The sequence below is a fragment of the Camarhynchus parvulus genome, chromosome 4, assembly GCF_901933205.1.
Source record: "Camarhynchus parvulus chromosome 4, STF_HiC, whole genome shotgun sequence".
In the NCBI taxonomy this organism is placed as follows: Eukaryota; Metazoa; Chordata; class Aves; order Passeriformes; family Thraupidae; genus Camarhynchus; species Camarhynchus parvulus.
In genome coordinates, this window is record NC_044574.1 from 48,701,919 (window position 1) to 48,722,752 (window position 20,834).

A 20,834-nucleotide genomic window follows, 5' to 3' on the forward strand; every position below is an offset into this window, starting at 1 on the left:
TGCTTGTATCTTTTTGTGTTTCATTCATCAGAATCTGATGCATATCTCCTACCTCCTGTTTGGCAACCATGCACAGATACCAGTTAATAGGACAATGCTTTGCCCACTGCTATAATTTAATTTAGGGCAATGTCACTTATCCACAACAAAATGTGGATAAGTGTGCTGGACATTGCTCTGGAGAAGTAGGGTGCAGTGTAGGGACAGTGCTAGCATCTCTTCACAGCTCCACTGCTAAGGGCTTCAGTGATCTTAGTCAAGTTGTCCTCTTCTCTGTATGTGTCCGTTCTCTTTCTGCCTCTTTGTCTACTGGGACCCATTCCAGATTTCCCAGGATGCACTTCTGGTGCATATCCATATGCATAGAGTCTTACATGAGCTGTCTTTGCTTAGGTGGTACCACTTTACAGCTATTGCCTAATAATTGCAATAATTTTCACCTTGTGATGTAGGACCTTGGAGAGGGAATGTTCTCCCTGACCAAGAAGACACTGTGTATTGCTGAGGGGGAACGAAGGCAAGGACTGAGAAGGAGTCTGAGGAATAACACTTCACTGACTACAGTTGTATTCCTTCCTCCCACTCCATTCATTCTTCATTTTCTTTAAAAAACATGTGCCTCCTTTGGCAAAGAAACACCCATTTTAGCTAAGGACTTCTTTCAGACAGTGTCCAATGCAATCAGATTCCCTCTGAACATGGCTATCAATTTAGATGCTTGAATGGAAGCCAATGCTTTAGAAACCCCATCTCTTCTCTGGGTGTTGAGCAGTTCTGACAGTAGTGACAGTAAATACCAGTGCAGGTTGAGCAGTGAGAACCATTATATCAGGGCATGTTAATTGCATCTGATAAGTAACACCATAACAAACATACACAGAACTGTGCTGTCTTTCCTTCATTCCTGTAATTTTTCTTAAGAGCTGTCCTTAATTCAGCCATTAAATTATATGTTCCTCTCTCAAATGTTATGAATTTTTTGCTTCTATAAATGGTCCCTGCCATAAATTTGACTTTTTGTGGTTTTAGTTCCAGGTGTTCCATTTAACAAGGATGTACGAGATGGAGAATTGTTTGTAACCTTATTGAAAGCAACTCCATACAGTAATGAAACAATGTGCTCCTTGTAAGTCTGATTTTATAACAGCAAAACTCATCTTGTGGTGATAAAAATCACAGCGATCTTTCCGGACACGTGTATCCTCTTAATATCTTGACAGACAGCTGTCTCAAAACATTTGCATTTTTATTCTCAGCATCTTCACAGCAACTCTGTGATAGAGGAGGAAAGACTTGAGTTCTTTATCACATTTTCTAATTTGCCTGGATTTACCAAAACCCTTTGCAGTCTTTCCCTGGCTGGTTTTGGATATCCAAGCCTTTACATTGTCACAGTAGTAATGATACCCAAAGCTCATGTTGTGAAACAGTGAGTCAATGCAGATAAATGCAATGTCTTTCTCAATACTTGGTGCAAAGTGAACAGAAGTGAATCATCTCTGATAATCAGAAGCATTCAAATTAACTGAGTTAGTGCAACTCCCTGCCAAGTCTTCCCTTCTCTGACTCCTTCCTGATGAAGCCCTCCTTCATTTGTCTCCAGAAAGACACAGAAAAGATCTCATTTCAGAGCTGGTGTTTCACCAGGAAAAATGTTTTTGCTTCCATGCGGAAGCCTTATCGTGACTTCCTTGGGACCTGCCGCAAATGCCTGATGTTTGCTTTGGTTTCCAGATTTGAATAGTAACACCCATTGTGTGAACAACATTCCTGACTCTTATCTCATTGAAGGTGGGAGGGAATGCAGCCAGATCATGCCAGAGAGCTGATGAAGCTTGTGCACCAGTCAACATCTCAGGGCTGACTGGAAAGTCTGGAAAATGTCTTCTGGGGTGGAGCTGAGGGGACTGAGGAACAGATGATGAAAGGTCTTTGCTCCTTGACTGGCTTCCTGTAAGTGTCTGTGAGTGTTTCCTTTGTGCTCTCTTGAAAAATCAGACTTGACTGTATGCCACTAGGGAAAGAGAGATTCCAGCTCACCAGAGCCTCCTCACTTTTTGAGTTGGACCAGTCCCTCTTCCCTTGCCAAGCTAAAATGTTCTGTGCCAGACTGTCTCCTCTTACACTGGATAAAAAGGGCACCGTCTCAGCCTTATGGCTCCTTCTCCAAGGAGCTTCTATTTTATAGTGGTTTCACTTATTGTGTGGCTCATCTGCACAACTTTTATGCACTGTTTTTCTCCAACTCCTTCACCAGACTTGGATTTCCTTTTCTTCTCCCACAAAATGTATTAATTCTTTTGGATTTCCCAAGAATGCCTTGGACACTAACTACTCTCTTACTAACAGTATCCTGGAGGAGATTTCCAATGCCCTGCTTTAAGCTTTGCTTCTTCAGCATCTCTGGCATGCCAAAGAGCAGAGGGAGCTGTGACAATCAGATAGACCTGAGTGACTGGGATGATCCCAGTTGCCTACTCTGGACAGCTGCAGTAACTGCCCTGTGTGCAGGAAAAAGGATGGAGGGGTGTTGTGTCTTGTGTAGAAAGTCATCTTTGACCCCAAGGAAGGGGGATGTGCAGTCAGGAGAGCTTGAAATGAGTACATCAATCTCAGTGGAAGTTGAAGGCTGTCAAGTTTCTAGCTGTGAGAGAGAGGTGAATATCAAGCAGCCACAGCAGGAGATCCCTTCAGTACATGGCTGGTTGCTCAACAGAAACAGACATCCGCCTTTATCAGGGGTTTGTAAATGTACCTGTTGGCTCTTTTTTGCCACTATGATAAATTCTGATATTTCCTCCTAGAAGTAGGTGGGCTTTCCCCTCCTCAAGGAGAGCCTAGGCAACCCTTCTCCCTTCTCAGGCACCTTGTTATCTTCCTATCTCCTTCTCTGGCCAGAGCTGTTCCCAGCCCTGCTGTGTGGCTGCTTGTCCCTGTGTGAGTCCATGTGTCTCTGTGGAACCTTGTTCTGGACGCTGTATCTTTCCCAACTGTCATTCCCTACTCACTCCTGCTCCCATGTGCTGGTAATCCTGGCTGTGAGCTGGGTGCAGGGATGTTCCTTAGGTGTGAGTGTAGCAGGGCTCCCTCCACAGTTGGTTGGGTGGCTGAGGGAGAGTTGAGATGTTTGTTTTCCCTCCTGGAGTGCCTTGAGCCATGGAATGGACTGACATGGGTTTTCCCTTTTGTCTCATAATCCAGAAGGTGCCTGGAGTACCCCCTTGTCCTTTCACGATCTGAAACCAGCACAGAACTAACTGGCTGGATCTGGGCAGAGGGGGTGGGGATTATATTAAAACACTACGTGAATGCTTCCACTGGGAAACCACTGCCTATCCAAATATTTCTATCGAATTAACGGAATTTCATGAAGTAGTTTTCACCTCAGAACTCAGCATTTTCTGCCAGGACATCTCCTTTAGAAACAGATGTCTTGCTTCAGCTACTTCAAGTGACAAGAGAATCTTCTATGTCCTTAAGTACAGGTGTTGGGGGAAAGTTTTTAATTAACGCAGCTCCTGAAGTTTGTCCTATCTGATAGAGCTGAATGAGTGTGGGTTTAATTTAATGTCTCTACTGGGTATTGCAGAGGCATTTGAGATTCCACTGGAAAACGCTGCACAACAGTTCTGATAATGACACCCGTTCTCAGCAGGTTGAAGGGCTCACTGCTGAGTCCCTCTACTGAACTGGTGAGGAAGGAGGCAGTTTTCTCCTTTGGGAGATGATGATTTTAGAGGTTTTTAAGACAAATCTCTCACTATGAATTGTGTGGAGAAGAAACAGAGAAGCAAGCAGGTGTCATGCACCTCCTTCCTTTCCCCCCAGCTCTGATACCTGATAACCCTGTTTGGTGGAAGGGTTAGCCTTCAACAGGATGCTTGTAACTGAGAGGCTCTCTGCTTTATACCCAGGCATAAGCTTGCATCATCCCAATATTGGGAAGTATCTTGAATCCTATAAGGTATGAACAGATTATTGTCACATCTGCAGGGCCAAAGGGTCAGGCAAAGTTCTGATTAGGGTTTCCATCTGAGCTGGACTCCAAGGAAGCCTACCTGAAAACACCAAGAACACTGGTGAATGAGCAGATGAGGCTGCTGCTTTACAGCACTTGGCCTTTTAGGGTCACAGGTGACTCAAATCTCCCTGGGGAGCAGAAATGTGTGTATCTGGGAGAGACAGGGTGGTGAAATACAAATCCCTTCAGAGCTCATAGCTGCAAAGCCAGGTGAAACTGTGCGTGAGGTGTGTTTGTCACACCTTCCACATGGGTGTTTAGATAAAGCTCAGAAGTCTGGGGCTTGCCCCATCAGTGCCTCATGGTCCTTGGGTCGGGAGGTCAATTCAGCAGGAGCAGATCCCCAAGGCAGCAGGTTTTTGAAACACTCCTAAAGAATATTTGTTCTGGGAGACCAGACTGTGAGGATCATTTTAGAGATGATAAGTAAACATGCCCCGAGAAAAGGAGTATGCTGAAGTTCAAGGGAGTCCAACATGAGTTTCCATTTTTACAGCAAATGGAAAAGTGCAGGTATCTACAAATATCATGTAGCTTTGTTTGCTGTGTGTGCAAACCCCCCACTTCTTTTCCACTCTTAGCCCCTAAGACAAAAGAAAATTTAGTATAAATTAGCCAAATCAGAAATTATGGTATCTGCAGCAGCCAGATCTTTCCAAGGACTTTTCAGAGGTTTATCAGCATCCAGACCAAAGTGAGTAAGAATGTTCTGTATGTAATAAATTTCAAAAAAGAAATTTGGTAGTGTTTATGGATAAAGATCCCAAAATGTAAAACCTAAGTCTCTATTTAAACTCAAGCATTCCTAGGCTTTATATGTGCTCCCTCAAGTAATTATATAGTACCAATATGAGGTGAAAAGAGTAGAACTTTAATTAAAGATTTTCTTGTTCATCACTAAAGGCAATTTTATTTACAAAGGTGTCTATAGAAGAAAAGCCAGAATAATTAAGCTTTTTAAATTTAGCTTTTCAGAGACTTAAAAAAAAATAGTATCTTTTTTTTTCTTCTGAAAAACAATATCGTAAAATCAGAAAAAAATCTTTGATCTATGTAAAAAAAGTTATTTAAGGAACATTTTGAGAAGAAAAGTATCAAAATAAATTTAGGGGATTTGACAACTTCCACTTCATAACCTTAGTTTCAAGGGAATGATTCTCACAAATAGGAAGCGTTGTCCTTGGACTAGCGTGGTACAATCGGGGTGCCCTCTATGGGTGGCTGGGGCTAGAAACAAAGCAGAAAGGATTTTCCATGGTAATTCAGCTAAGAGGGAAACAGCAGTGGATCAGTGGCCAAGATGACAGCCTGGCAACATGTTTGTTTAGCTCTGGAATTAGAGGTTGACAGCATACTTGGCTGTCAGTATGTATATATACAGGTGTGGCCCTAAAGAGATAGGTGAAATGCTGTACTCAGAGAGAGGAAATAACTCACAGCACACACCTGCATCTCACTTGTGATGCTGTTTTTAGAAGTTCCTATTGAAATTAAAGGAAGAAAAAGACAACTGGTGTAGGTATATAATGCATAGATTTAAAAGCTGGCATACTTTCTTGCTTTTTAATTTTGATTCCAGTTTTTCCTGTTTCCATGTGACCCATGGAAACAGGAAAAACTAACACAGGAAAAAGTAACACAGGAAACGAAATACTGAAGAAAATATAAAGCACTTTTAAATGCTGGTGTGAGGTGATGCAGTGTAACACATGGGCCTATGGCTTAGTACTTTTCATCACCTCTAAGACCTCAAACTTTCAGTGAGCTCTACCTAAATTTCATGAATTTTTAAAGATGAAATAGTTAGTTATCAAAAATATGCCTAATATCCAACTTCTTTTCCCGTGTAAATTCAGTGATACTTCAACTTCTTTCATTCTTTGACTTACTAATGTAATACAATTTTCTTAAGTAAAAGGCATGCAAGTTGATTTTTCTTTTTCACCTTTTTTCTTGGTTCATCAAAGCAGAAGTTGTAATATGCATATACAAATCCAGAAAAATCATAAGACACTTCACCCCCAATAAACAAGTAACTTTAGTACTGATCCAGTGTGCATGATGAAAAGCTCTAAAATGTGCACAAAGAGAATGGATGGGGAAAAAGGAATTCAAAATGAAGCAAAGCACAGCTATCGATAGTGTGTGTGATTAAGGGTAGAACCTTATCTTAATTATAGACTCACAATCCAGAATTACTGCATTGTTTGCAAGTAATTATATCAATGAAGTGATTCAAGATGCAAACCAGCGATCAAAATCTGGCTGGTCAAGAGAGTGGCTGCTTAGATCCTTGTCGAAAGGGGGAAACTAAATTCAATACTGAAGTTGTGTGATTGGTGGTATTTGGGCACTTGTAAGCTGAATACATAACCAATGATTTTCCTTAGATTGCACAAAACTGTTATTTTCCTAAGAGGTATTTGCTCTTGTATTTCAGCTCCTTACCTTTAAGTATTGCTTAAAAAACCCCCAGAATGCACATAGTAATTTTCCTGGGGAAAGTGTGTTATTTTGGGAAGAAAATCTCCAACCACAAAGCCCTGCCCTTCTCTGGATATTGGCACAGATGCCTTTCTCACCAAACCTGATTTTCTCTCCCAAAGTTGGAAATCGCCCCCCTAAGTGGACAAAATTTTAATAGCAGTGTGAAAGTTTTAGGAAGCCAATTATGGATAATTGAAAGCAGGGAGTAGGAATGAGAATACTTAGGTGACCATAATTCCAGCTGTCACTAATACACATAACTATAATGAAACATTCATGTCATTACATGCCTTTGAAATTGGTTGCACCAAGCATAAGCATGGTACTTTAAATCCTGACGTTATCCCATGTATTAGTCCTCTTAATTTCTTTTATCCGAAAGACCAATCTTTTTAGTAACTACAATTATACAAGGACAATAATTCCTCTTTTGCAGATGTGGCCTCTGGGAAGCATCCAGCTGAGCTCCTTATTTCAGTGCAGTCACGCAGTGCTTACTCACCCCTCAGCTTTAGCAGCCCTGTTAGCTTAAACCCTGTGAGGAGTTTGTGATGCCATTTGCTGATGTTTGGGATCACACAGCTCTAGCCCACTGTGAGACCTGCTGTCCTTGTGTGTGTGGTTTCTGATGGGCAGGTTTCTGGTCCTCTGGTTTGCTGGAGGCAAGGGGACCATTGCACTTGCTCTCCTTCAGGTCTGTTTTCTTCACCTCAGGCAAGCACTGTGGCTGTAGGGCTGTGGTAGTAATTGGAATGTCTGTTTCCAAGGAGAGTGTGATGTCCATATCCTGGTTTGGAACAGTGCCACATTCTTTTTTTTGCTGTCCCTGTCAGTCTTTCTCTTTGTGTCCTCTCTCAACCCCTTAGTTGAAATCAGGGCAGTAAAAATGTCAGGTTCTCAAAGAAGCAGCTACTGGATTGTATTTTGGTCAGCTCTAGGGGTCTCAGCATGTTGAGCTGTAAACGGGGGAGAGTCACTGAATCAAGGGGTATGTTGCAATTTCTATTTATGGTCAAAAAGCTTTAAATATCACTAATAATAGGCTTGACATCCTAAGTAGCTACTGAGGTAAGAGGAAGAATGTGGTATGAGGATAGCTGTTGAAGGACTAAACTGGCAGCAGGCAAAAAAGCAATACTGTTGAGCAATAAGAGGCTTTGTGCTCCCAAGCCTACTGAATGCTTTGGAATATCTCATGCAATTAACTCAGTACATTCAGCAAATATTCCTGAGGAGAGTTCTGTCAAACTAGATTTAAGATAACATTTTGATAAACCTTGTGACCCAGTGTGTGGTGACAGAGCAGTGTGTGGTGGGAGAGAGCGAGGGCTTGACACAGCCAGCCTTGCTGGGGCACTTCCAGACACAGCCACACACCTGGACAAGGCCAGCTCATGTCAGTTCCATACAAACCTAGAGCAATGGGATCCCTGTCATGACCAAGTTCCAGAGCTTGGGTATTTTTTGGGTCCCAGAACATTGTGTGAGTCTGAAATAAGAAAGATTTTCCCAAAAAGAATCACAAAGATTTCAGTAGATTGGTCATGGGCCTTAGAAGGTTGAGCATGGTATGACACAAGAAAAAGAGTATGATTATGGGATCTGGAGTTTTTTGAGACAGAATAGGAAAATAAGTCTTTTTTATCAAAGTATGAAACAGCTTCTGGCTACAAGGAGCAAGGAAGAATTTCCTTTTTGTCTGTGTTTGTACAGGTGGGAATGTTTTGCCCTCTTACTGCATCTTTGGTGCTAGCCACTATTTGTTACTGTATTGGATGGACCAGCACTCAGGAACAAAGTCCAGTTTGTCTAAGAAAATTGTTCTGCATAGAGAGAAGTGTAGTAAAAAGTTAGGAGAATATGAAATTAAACTAAGGAAATTAGAAATGTCATTTTCTAAATAAAGACTGTCAGGAAAATGCTTCTCACTTAAAAAGGAGCAGGACTTGGCACTTGGTTCAGAATGCTCATAGACCTTGCCTGCAGCAACAGCTGTAGCAGTTGAACTGTTGCTAGACAAGGGCCAGGAAAAACAGTGAGATGCACTTAAACAGTGGTGAATTTAAGGGATCTGGTCATGACAGTGTCACTTTTGAAGGGCTATAATCAAAGCAAAACATTTAAAATGAGTTTAAATGCTTCTCGCAAACTGGATGAGGTCACACCTAGTCACTGGACAAAGTCCTAGTTGCTTTTGCTCCAGAGGTTGTGACTCAAGCTGAAAAGAAAGCTGTTAGCAGGCTGGAGAGAAGTGTTTTCTGTTTGGTGTGTGAAAGGCTTCACCAAAAAAAGAACTGTAAAAATATAAGGCAGAACATTAATCTCTGAAAGTTTTTATCTGACAGCATCTTCCTACATACTCTCCTCTTGTATAAACTCTGTATGAATATAAAAATTACTTTTAATAATTCAGGTTACCAGAATCATAGTTGAAGGAAAGAAGAGATTTGGGTCATATTTGCCAAGTGAATTCATTGGCAGGTGAGTGGCAGCCCACAGTGCAGAGGTTTGGCTAGGGCTTCTTTCATGATAAGACACAGTAGATTGCAAAAGTAAAAAATGTTAGCTTACATTTGAAGGTGTTAAAGGCCCTGCAAGGTTCACTGAAAACAAAGCCACCCTTCAGTTATTTTTTTGTCTGTGGGTGATGTAGTGCTAAGGCAACACTTAAGGGTGGGAAAGTTAGTGACAGTGTGTAATGGAAAAGGTGTCTACTTTCTCTTTCAGATATGAAAGTGTGAAAGAGGATGGAAGTAACAAAGATTTGGTATAATTTTAAATCATATGCTTCCTGTTCTCCCCGTGAAAATAACTAACACACCTTCTGGATTGAATGTTCTAAAAACAGTGTCTGTTGCTGGTAGTTTAGTTGTATTTGGACTCCATAGATTCTTTTTGTTAAAAGCACAAACAAAAGTTTTGTGAGCCACCACTGGAAGTCTTTGTCTCTGCTGCAGCACATGGTGTTCCTAATCAGACTGAATGGAACATCTTAGAAGCAGACCAGGCTGAGGAGAAAAGGAGAAAGCTGAACTGTTTGGAGTACAAAAAACACAATCACACAAGCTGCTTAGGCTGTAACAAAGATACACAAGAGAATGCGTGATAGAAGTAGGGATCTCTGTATCTGCTGCAGAAGTGCAGGTGGAAAGTGTAGCAAAACCAGTCGACATCTGAGACAGTAAGGTATCTTAAAAATCCAGCTGTCAGGAGGAGTTAAAGGATTTGGGAATGTCAAATGGACACAACCCTCTATTACAAGGGGTTGTGAATTCCTGCCCTCTTCACTCCCAAGCTGAAAGTCCCTCTGCTTTCACTGTGCTTGTTGGCAATGCAGCAGCTTGAGGTGTATCTCAGCCCAGCTCAAGGCTCTCTTTTGACTGCAAAGCACTCCTCAAAGAAGTCTCTGTCCCAAAGATCTCAAAAGTTCTCAAAGACAAGGCAGCTGAAGATAGCACATGCCACTGCATGCCAGAAAGCTGGCAGTGCTGCTCAGCCACATGCTTCTGCTTACACAATCACTGGTGCAGCAGTTAACACTGTGACAGAAATGATAAGCAAATGTTATCATTAAAAAAAAAAACAACAAAGCAAAAAAGCTCCCTTTCTTGTCTAAGGAAACTGCTTCCAATAACCAGGGGAGGTTGTGGTGGAACAGGATGTGGAGTTATAGGAAATAAAACTCTTTTTAATTGGATGCATCATAAAATGCTGTGGTACCAGCTGGCAATCTGCAAAGTGAGAGGATTAAATGCATTCTGCATATCTACAGCAGCTTGTTGCAGTGGAGATGTCTTTTTCCATGGAATTTTGTGTGTTCCAAATGCCAAAATAATTGCAGATAACTGCCAGTAAGAGCAAGGTAAAACATCAGCTAAATGCATGACCATTAAAAATGTTTCCTTTTTTTCCTTACTAATGTGTGCTTAAAATCACCTTAAAATAATAATTGTGCAGTTTTCACCTTATAATTATTCTGCTTCAATATCCCTGTGCAATGCCATGAAGCTTCATATTGTGACAGCCAAGGCTGGAAAATAGGGGGTTTGTGTTCCTTAGGAGGAATCACCCCCAGATTTCATGCTTACATGCTTGTTTCTGTATCTGACATATTTCAACATATGAATAGTTTGAGAACCATTAATTTTTTCTTTCCTTTGGAAAACAGAACATATTGAGACTTGGCTAAAATAGACTGCCTTTAAGGGCTAAAAACTAAAAAAAAAAAAAAAAAAAAAGACAGCTTACATGATGTTGCAAAGCATTTCTGTGCAGTTTTTCCTGTAATGCATTTGATGTTTACAGGATATGTTCAATCTACTGGGTCTTGCTGGTAGGAGGAGTTGCTGCATAACTCACCAGTGACTCTGCTATTTCTCAATCCTTCGGTGATCCTGAGCCATTCCTGACAGAATTTCATGCCATGTTATATCACACTGAGCTGTCTCAGACTGATCCTGCAATCTTGAGATGACATCCTGACAGGATGTAGTTGAGCAGGAACTGGTAAAGATGTTATTTGGGGATCGATTCCTTAGGAGTCCTGGATTTCAGTTTCTGATGAGAATTGCTTGATGATTGTCCAAGCATGTGGAAAATCACAAGGGTGATGGGGGAACATGATAATCCAACAATAATTTGAAATTATTGGTGGCTTTGCTATAGATTTGTGTAAGACCAAGGGTAAATGCTGTCTCAGAAAGAACCCCTACAAGAGAGGCTGAGTGCACTGCAGAGCACAGCATGCTGTATCCGTTCTGTGGGCAGTCTTCAGGAAGCTGTGCTTTGGAAGAGTGCAGCAGTGTGTTTCAAGGATGTTTATGTATTTCTCAGTACACCTGGGAGTGGATGAGACAGTACTGCAGTGGCACACTGATGTAGCCATAGGACATTTAGAAAAATGAGCTTGCTTTTTTATGATATGCCTTAGGTCAAAGGGGAAATGATTATAAAAGATCTGGGACAAATATTATCTAGAGGCTGGGCTGCTCTATGTTTCTTGGCTCTATAAGCTGTGAGTTTGTTACTGAATGCTGTTTGCTGAATGCTCCTTCCAGCAATATGTCTGCTTCCCTCCTTTTTTGTTGTTATCTTATATTTTTCTTTTTTCAACAGATCGACAAGACATTTTACAATTCCATTTTAAGGAAAAAATACATCCGTTCACGCTTAATCAGAGTGAGGTATGTGAGATTATAATAAATGCACGCAGCTGAGATAAAATTAAATGTACACCAAGCCCAGCTAGATCTGATTCAGTAAAGTGTATTGTGTGTTAAACCAGAGCATAAGCCCTAACTGAGCATAATCTGGTTCTGAACCTTGCTCTCCTTTGGATCTTAATGCAGAAGATACCCTTCAGTCAGTCCAAATTCCAACAAGTTTGTGTGCAGATCCTGAGCAAGCTTTAGTTATTAAAGCAGAGATAACTAAAGCTATCTAAAACCAAAAAGGATTTTCAAAAGTATTTCTCACACTCTAATGCAGATGTCATTTCTAGCATTGCTATTGTGCTGAGCTTGTCAAGTAAAACCAGCTTGTGCTGGCTCAGAAAGTCCCACTTATCATTGTGGCTCTAAGAATGGGCATAAGTAGGCGCCCAGGAAACAGTAGCAGCACAACAGAGCTGTGGTAACTGCATACTTCTTGGTATGCTCCCTGCCTCCAGGTATTTGCCACTTGGGAGTTCTTGAAGTGGTTGTAGTTTGTTTAGCAGCCCTCGGTGGCGTTATTTCCCAAGCACTTGTCTGTTGTCTCCTGGGCTCTTGAAATCCGTGCACCTCAGTCCTTTAGGAAGGAGAAACTTGAGAAGAACCACCTTCTTTGGATCATTCAACGATCCCTAGCTCTCTTGCTGAAAGAGATGGTGAAAAGTTGATCACTACCCCTCCTCTCCATGTAATTACTGATACTGGACACTCCCATCATGTCCCTTTTCTCACTTGTATTCAATAAAATCCACTCTGTTTTTTCTTTCTTTTTTGTCTTTTTCAGTTGCCCAGTCTACTCAGCACTCTTTGCCGTTCAAACTGTTTATCATTCTGTTCATACATCTCTCAGGTCTGCTGCTCCTGCTTTTTTGAGATGAAGGGGTCAGACCCATAGTTGAGATTATCATTGAGCAATGTGGAGCTTTTTTCCCTCTTTTACTTTCTGTTCAACTGCCAATAATACATAATGTTTAATTTGATTTTTTTTAACCACTGTTAAGTGCTGAAAATGATCTTTTTACATAACTGTCTATTGTACTACTAAGATCTTGCTCTTGAGTGACAGTGCCCAACAGTTTGCAAATAAACTTGAATGTTTTCATAATCATAAACTAAAGCTGCAAGACTAAGATCTAAAGTCCTGAATGTACTCCTGTTTGTTCCTACATGGTTTGTGAAATCCAGCCTCTTCCTCTGCCTTAGCTTGATCCCCAGTTACACACAAGCTTTAAGGATATTTTTGATACTGTCTAGAGTGTTGCAAACATAGGCAGAGCGATTTAGGGATCTGAGAGGCCAATATGTAGGGATAGTAGTATTTTTCATTACTTCTTTTTCCCAAGGACAGACTGAGGTACTTGTGATGTTTGCTGTGTTGGATGCAAGATTTGCATGCGCCAAAGCTTGTTTGCTTTTTCAGATATACACTCTTTATGCCTCAGACTGCAAGTTCTTTTGAGCAGGGTCATGGTTGTGAATTTACTTGGAAAGGACTGTGTGTATCTTTTGGTTCAGTATAAGCAATGCATTAATAATAAAGCCCACTGCTCACTGAGAAAGACAATACTAATCTTGAAGAGGTGTCCTTGGCTCTGGATCTCTGCTATATAATAAGTGAATCAGGGTGGGCAGTACTTACCTGAGGGTTTCGAGAGGTGTGGTTTGCTTGCAAGAGTTGATATGGTAATTCCTGTGTGGCATAGCACAGGAAGAGGAGTGGGGGGGAGAGGTGAGGGAACACCTCAGAAATGCAGAGCAACACCCACAGTTGGATCAGATAATATCTGGAAAATAAACGAAGTGGCAATCATGCTGAAGTTGGAACAAATTGAAAAAACAACCTGTTGAAAAGTTCACATACAACTTCTCAGTCTCAGTTATGAGATCCTTGAGGCAAGGAGTGTCTTTCTGCTCACCTACGAACCACTTGGCATGCCTTAGTGTGCTTAAAGCATATGGCCCTTTCTTTCCCTTCACTGGCAATATCAGGAATGTCTGTTTCAGTTTGGTATGTGTTCCTTCCAAAGATTAAAGCCTGATTGCATGAGTTCTGGATAAGCTGTCTGTCTTCTATTTTTCCTTTATGTAATTACAAATTTCCAAGACAGTGAGATATAACTAGGAGATCTTCTCATTTCCTTTCCTAGCCAAAGAAAGAGAAACCTGCTTTTAGTTCTCCCCCTGTATGAAGTAACTGATTTCATCTGTTGTGGCTTGTGTCTCATTGCTTCTTGGTTCAGGCGGGAGGAGGCACAAGAGAGAAGGTTCCTGGTGCAAGCCCTTATCTTCCCTTTGTGATGACCAGGGATAAGACATCTGCAAGTACAGAGCAAGATTTACTATACCAGATTAGTCAGTTTGATGTTTGTAGTCTATCATTCCATCTCTTGCAGTATCTGACGCTTTAAGGAAAATGAAATACAACTACCAGGTGAATTCAACCTGTTACAAGACTTTTCTCCCTTTCTTTCCTCTGATCTTACATTAAAACTGTGGAATTGTGTGTCTCAATGTGTGTGCTGCTTGCACTTTTCAATGAGGTGTTAAAGGCCCTTTTGTGATCCATCTCTTTGACTTTAATAAATATGCTGTGGGCATGCTGCCAAGTTTCATTTATTGTTGCACAACAAGAGGTTATTAGGAACATTCTCCAAGAGGCTGCTGTGGTAGAATTAGGTTGTATGGTGTCTCCCCATCTCCCAAAAAGGTCCAAGTACCTTTTTGATGATGACTGTAAATTTTTATTCTGTGTATGTACAGGGCCATTGAAAGGTCTGTGTAGATACTGTTAATCACCTACCTCATGTTTCCAAGTGCTGTTTATCCAGCTTTTCATTGCAATCAAATTCATTCCGTCCTCTCTTCTGTCTCGGTCATGTAGTCAGCGACTGCTTTTCGGACTCTGTTATAAAATTGGTCTGGCCATTTGTTCACAGAAAGCATCATGTTGCCTTCTAGCCTATGATGCATTTGATCATTCAGCATTCTTGGATTCCTTTTGGAAATTCCTTCTCACAGATGTTTGAAAATGTATCTAATCTTTTACGTTACATTGCCATTGCTAGAGTAGCTAAGATAAAAGCTAAGAAATGCAGAAGTGGGCTGGAGGTAACAAGGCTCTTTCATTGGTTTGTAGCCCAGATACTGATGGTGTGATGGCAGAGGCTTTGCTCACATTCTGGTTCTCCGCTACGGATTCTAGAGAAGCACTGCGGGAAAGAGTTGGGAAGATCTTACGGAGGGGCCTGAAAAGATACACAGGGCCTCTGCGGATAAATGTCCGATCTTCTTCCATCTCAAGTAAGTATGTTACATTTCTTTTAAAAGTAATTATTTCCATTTTCTGATTGATGGGACTTGGTTTTTCCCCTTTTGATGATAGCTTTTGATGTTACCATGTCTGAATGACAGTCTTTCATGCTCCTTAAGTTAGACCAAAATCAGTGGCAAACCCCTCTAAATCTTTAAAAAATATCTTAAATATGGATAACTGGGAGCAGTTATTTTGTGGTTTCACAGTACAGCCTCAGCCTTCCTCCAAACTGCAGTACCAACTTTATGTTACTGTCATGGAGGCTGAAAGTGCAGGAAGTATATTTGGATGACAAGGGGAAATAACCAATGCACTGAAAAAATAATATTTGGTGTGAGGATCAAAATCCTTGCAAATTTCCCAGAAGAAAGGGAAAGAAAGGCATAATGTTTTTATCTACATGACTTTTCAGCTAGGGATTCTATCCCCTTCTTCACAAAGCAGACATAAATCTGCAGGATATGATCATTAACTGCACTATGTTCTACACTTTGGTTCTGCTGCAGAATTTTTGTGCAGGCTTAGAATTTTGTCTCTGTCTTGGCTTCAGTTATATATAGTCAGCAATTTTTTCTGTGTGTCAAACTTTTCAAGGATGAGTTACTGGTTGACAGCTAGGGACAGATACATGCTCCATTTGTTTTTGCAGAACTGCTTGCTCCTAAGTGCAGGGGTGACAGTACAGTAATAGGCTGAGTGCTTGCTGCTTCCTGTTCCACACTAGGCTACTTGAACCAGCAGAAATCTGCAGAGGTTAGACAGCTGTATTTAGAGAACAAGATACCTGGGCCAGATTCCATACTGGATGGATCCAGACTTCCTCCCACACAGAAATGAGCAGAAGCAACTTCTTGTTCCTCCTCTTGGTGCTTGAGCTGGGCACATATTTGCACTGTGGTAATGCAATGAAACTCAAATATGAGCTGTCACACTCCTATTGTTTTTTGATGGGCCAACCAGCCTTCTCCTTTGGAATGGCTCAGGATAATAGGTGACATCTCTCTGGGCAAGTAATCACCATTTCCCTGAAGTGTTGTTTATATGCCAGTAGTTCCTGTTCAACAAAGTGCACATGTAAATTCTCCCAGATAAAAATACTGTGTGGGTATCAGAGAGATTTGAAGATATTTGTTTTTGTTTACACAGTTGGGTGATGAGTTGGTGAATTTTGAATCTTCACTTTAATTTGATGCTTTACATAAAGGATAAATCTGGAAAGAGTACACAAATTATTATTAAAAAAGGACTGTGATCTTATCAAGTCAAGCTGCTTTTATTCAGTCTGGAAAATGTGGGAAGCAAATCAAAATTGTTTTAGTTGACCTTGAACTACACCAGGAATTTACAGTAATGCACTAATAGCTAATTAAAACATTGGCTAATGCAATTGAATTGCAATGTTTTCATTAAATAGTCTCACTAAGAGATGGCATCTATATTACTTTATCCAAGTTGTGTGACAAACTTTGTGCTGCTTTTCTTGGCTCTCCCAGCCTAACCATAAAACACTGACTGCACAGGTCAGCTACTCATTACAGGACTAGCATTGTGCAAGGGCTATGAGTGACACAAAGGAACATAAACAATACCTTGGCATTTCTAAGAGACAACAATAAAAGGCTGTCCGAAAAAAATTTTTGATCTTTTTTGCTAATAGGATTTCAGCAGTGGTATGAAGCTTAGGCCAGATCCTGAATGGTGTTGCCATTTCAGGTGGACTCAGGAGAAGAGTATAGAATGGAGAACTCCTGTGCTTTTAGAGGTGCTGGTCTCAATTTATAAAATCATTCCTCACACCAGGGAGAAGTGACAATTTTCAACAGATCCTAGAGATCCAGAGAAGAATCTAGGTTTTGCCTTTTCTACTTTTCTCTCCCCTCCTGAAATATCTTGTCCACTATTAGTATTTAAACCATAAAACCTAAGAAGCCCTAGATTTTTTCCATGCTCTGCAGACACCTTTCTAAATATTGCTTCATTCTACCTTTTGCCAACTGGAATCCTTATTTATCCTAAGGCATTTTCCGAATCACATTTTCATAATGGCTTGTAAAAAATCATTAACCTGTTCTTTGTAACCACCTTATCAAAATATTCTAATTTAGGGGCCATGATATAGCTCATTTTAGCTAAGCATAGCTCACTAGTTGAACAAATCCAGGTCAGGCACTTATTTATATCACATGCTAGGGGGAGTCTGATAAAGGGAACCTCCTTAAGTCTTCCTCCCCTGAAATAATCACCTTGTTGTTCAACACCATGTCTCAACCTGCGCTTCACTCACAAGTATTTGCCTTGAGAATCAGCTCCAACAAACTCTTCCAAACTGGGTGCTACACTTGGGACCTTCAAGCTGCAGTTCAGGGCAGCACTGCAACATTAAGCAGTCTGCCAGACCGGGGGCAGACTTGCTTTACCTCTGCATTCCTGAGGACTGGGAATAAAGAGGGATAAAGTCTATACTGGCAATATTTTCTTAGTTTTTTTCTTTTTTTTTTTCTAAAATAGAGAGAAGCTTGATCATACATATGTGAGAAAATAGAAAATGTGCAGAACTTCAAAGAAAACAACATAATACTGTCTCTGGTTTTTCTGTCACTAAACTGTAGATGTTCTTTACATAGGACTGCAAAAACACATTTTTGTCAGAGTACCTTCAAATGTGTTATTACTGTAGTTCCTGCTTTCTTATTTAGCTAGACATCAGAGTCCCCTGGTCAAGGATGGTTCACATTCACACATGCCCTCTGATTTTGATAGAAAATAAGAACTGATAGAATTCTTTGCACTTGTGTACAAACCCCACTAGAAGCAAAATTTTCAATGAAGAACTAAGCAAACCTTCCCTGAAGAGCAGTGCAAGGGCAATCAAAGTAAGATATCAAAGTGTCAGATGGCTTGGAAACACCCATGTTAGGACTTGCTTTTCCACTGGCACTGAAAGAAGATATTGCAGTTTGCCTTCTGTATAGTTCTGGCAACAAAGAGTTCTCCTACAAGGCTGATTTACTTTCCTGAGGGTTTCTTGGTTAGAAGTAGAGTCACCTGACAGTCTGGATCCGTATTAAGAAAAGTGTAGAGCAGCTTGCCAGACTATTTCCCTTTGTCAGGTAGGTTGGAAGTATCCCAAAATGTATTTTTGGGAATGTACTTCTGATGTCAGAAAGAAGCTGGTTGCAAGATCACTGGCACTGTTCAAAGTGAGTAGGAAGGATTCCCATCTGTTGCACAGCCAAAGGTTTTGACCATGAATAATGAGTCATGAATTGGTTTTGATCAACAAGCCAACTGTTATTGTTTCTGTTCATCTGGAATCTGGGGCTTGCTAAAGCTCCTAACAACTACAAAGTACAGAACCTGGCAGACAGATTCTTACCTCTTTATCGAGTCTTCTGTGGGAGTCATGCAGATGAGTGTCTGACAGGGTTGATGAGGAATGTTCCGTGTCAAATAATGTATGGAGCAGTCTGGATATTTGCCCTTTATCAGCCACAACAGCATCTCTGGGGAGTGGAACTGAACATGCATCTGTACATTGGGAAACAGTGGAGATCTGATATTCCTCCACTTTGAGGTCACTAGTTTGGCACAAGGTGGTACATTTCAGTAAGAGTCTAGAGAGAATGATTGAAATGGGAGGGACTGAAATGTATTTTAAAATTAGTATTTTGCAAGGATATGCTTGTGATAAAGGCATTAAGCACAAAGTTATTTTGACCTCTCTTCTCATGACCCAGATACATTAATTTAATTGATTTTCTCACTCAAACCTTGGTTTTTCCCTGCCTTGTCTGCAGAGGTTGAGAGCAATTTGGGCTGTCTTTACTGTAGTAAGACATTGATTGCAGCTCAGGCATGAGTGTAGGTCAGGAAGAAAAGTAATGCTAAAAATAATATCTGTTTTGATGCCTGCCACAGAACTGGTACATAGCAGATCCCTCTTCTGGCTGCAGGACAACCAGATGGAGCTGTGAGGTATGGACCTATGTCTGCCTCATGGACAGGATCAAGATGCTGATGGGGGACAGTGGAAGGAGTCACAGATGTGAGGACAGGGGCAGTGAACACCAGCAGGGAGAGAACAGCTGGGTGACAGGGACAATTAGAGGCACAAAGCAGTTATTGTGTCTCTATCAGGTTACTCCGTTGAAGGAATGAGAATTGCATCACCTGTATCTAAGCCATGTTTTGCTACTTCTACAAGGGTGCATAAATCTGGAGAGGTAATTCCTGTTGTGAGCAGTGAGAATATTGGAAGGTTAGTGGAGACATATTTTGGGATGTATGAACTATGTAACCACACAACAGCATGCCTTTCCTGCTAAACCCAAAGCTCATGTTTTACCATCTTTCAGGAAACTCCTGCAGTTCCTTTAAGGTACAGTTTTTGGAACACAACTGAATCTGCTGCTCAGTGCTCTCATTCCCATTTCCCCCAGTACTTCAGACCTTTGTGGTCTTCACTGTAATTAAAGAGCATTAGGGTAGAGCTATTATCCTCTGTCTGCACTGCAGGACACGCACTCTGTGACATTCCTCTCAGCTGCCCAGTTTGGTGACCTACTAAAACTCGCCAGTGATCCTCTTTGTCTGTATATGCAACTGTTACCCTGCATAACTCTGGGTGAGGCCTCTGTTTCTGATCTAGCTGAGAATTTTGTAATTCTCACTCCTTTCAAGAAAGTTGTTATTATAATGTGGTGAAGGACAGTGGGAAAAATGCTGTCTCTGCTCCCTGGTGCATTTCCCAAACTTGTGCTTCAAATGCATTTCCAAGAATGTGTTATAAGTATTGAAGCACATACTCTTTCATTTCCTCCATTTATATCCCTTTTAAGATAATCTCTACCTTACCGTCTCTGTGTGAAAAAACATAGACCAGCAAGATGCAGGAACTTGAAATAGTAGAGGATGGAACATGCAGTTTGCTTTTGAGACAAGAAGTTATGTTTTCACATCTAGAAAATCTGCAAGTGTAGAAACCTATAAAGAAAAATCAAGTTTCTTTTATGAATCAGCACCTGTGAAAAATTATGTAATTGAGTAAAACTGCATCAGATTTTTAAAGCATGTGTCATCTTTAATTTTGCAGCCATCTCTGGCCCTTTCTATGCTGAAAATGCATAATATGCCCTAATAATTAATTTGGTTGCTTTGCTTGTACTATGTCAATTTAATGTCTGATACTCGTACATCATAGAGTTCTGTCTGATCTTTTCCTTTTAACATAAACACTGAACTCTCGATAAAATGAAATGGGGCGGTGGGCACACGGCTGATTCCTCTGATGCAGTGACACTGACAGTATTTAGAGATGTGGCAAAGTGAGCACATTTTTCCATAGGAACCTCTGAGTCCCTCACAGATGAGATGTCCAATTCACTCTGCAGTTAGGAATAAGCATTTCCTTCCAAGTTTGCTCAGACACATATGTTGAGGAGTAAAAAATTCTTTACTGATTATTTATTAGCTTTAAATAAGTTAATGAGAAATTAAGAGTTTAGGTGTGTTTTAGAGTTATTTTGTTTAATAAATATAAAAAATAACTATATTAACAAAATTGCTTGTCCAGTTGGAGAACAGAGCCCTCTTCTAAGAGATGGAATCCCTAAGCTGCATTTCAATAGATAGTTGCCATTTTAATTTAAGCATACATTTTATCATTAAAGTTAAGCAAGCTTGAATTCATTAGCAAGCTCCATTTTACAGGTATTCAATGCAGGTTCAAGTCGAACTTGTTTACAGTAGAAGCTTGAACACTGTTTTCCTAAATGTGGCACAAACAATTACTTTTGCAGCCATA

The 20,834-nt window shown here is 40.7% G+C and overlaps 1 protein-coding gene across 1 annotated transcript in view; it reads left to right on the forward strand.

Annotated features, from left to right (window-relative positions):
- The window catches only part of LOC115903409 (transmembrane protease serine 11E-like), a 39,007-nt gene that overhangs the window by 10,122 nt on the left and 8,051 nt on the right, over positions 1-20,834 (forward strand). Inside the window, exons 4-5 of the mRNA XM_030947870.1 lie at positions 11,624-11,691; positions 14,855-15,018. Of these exons, the coding sequence (XP_030803730.1) occupies positions 11,624-11,691; positions 14,855-15,018 (232 nt within the window). The remainder of the gene's footprint in view (positions 1-11,623; positions 11,692-14,854; positions 15,019-20,834) is intronic.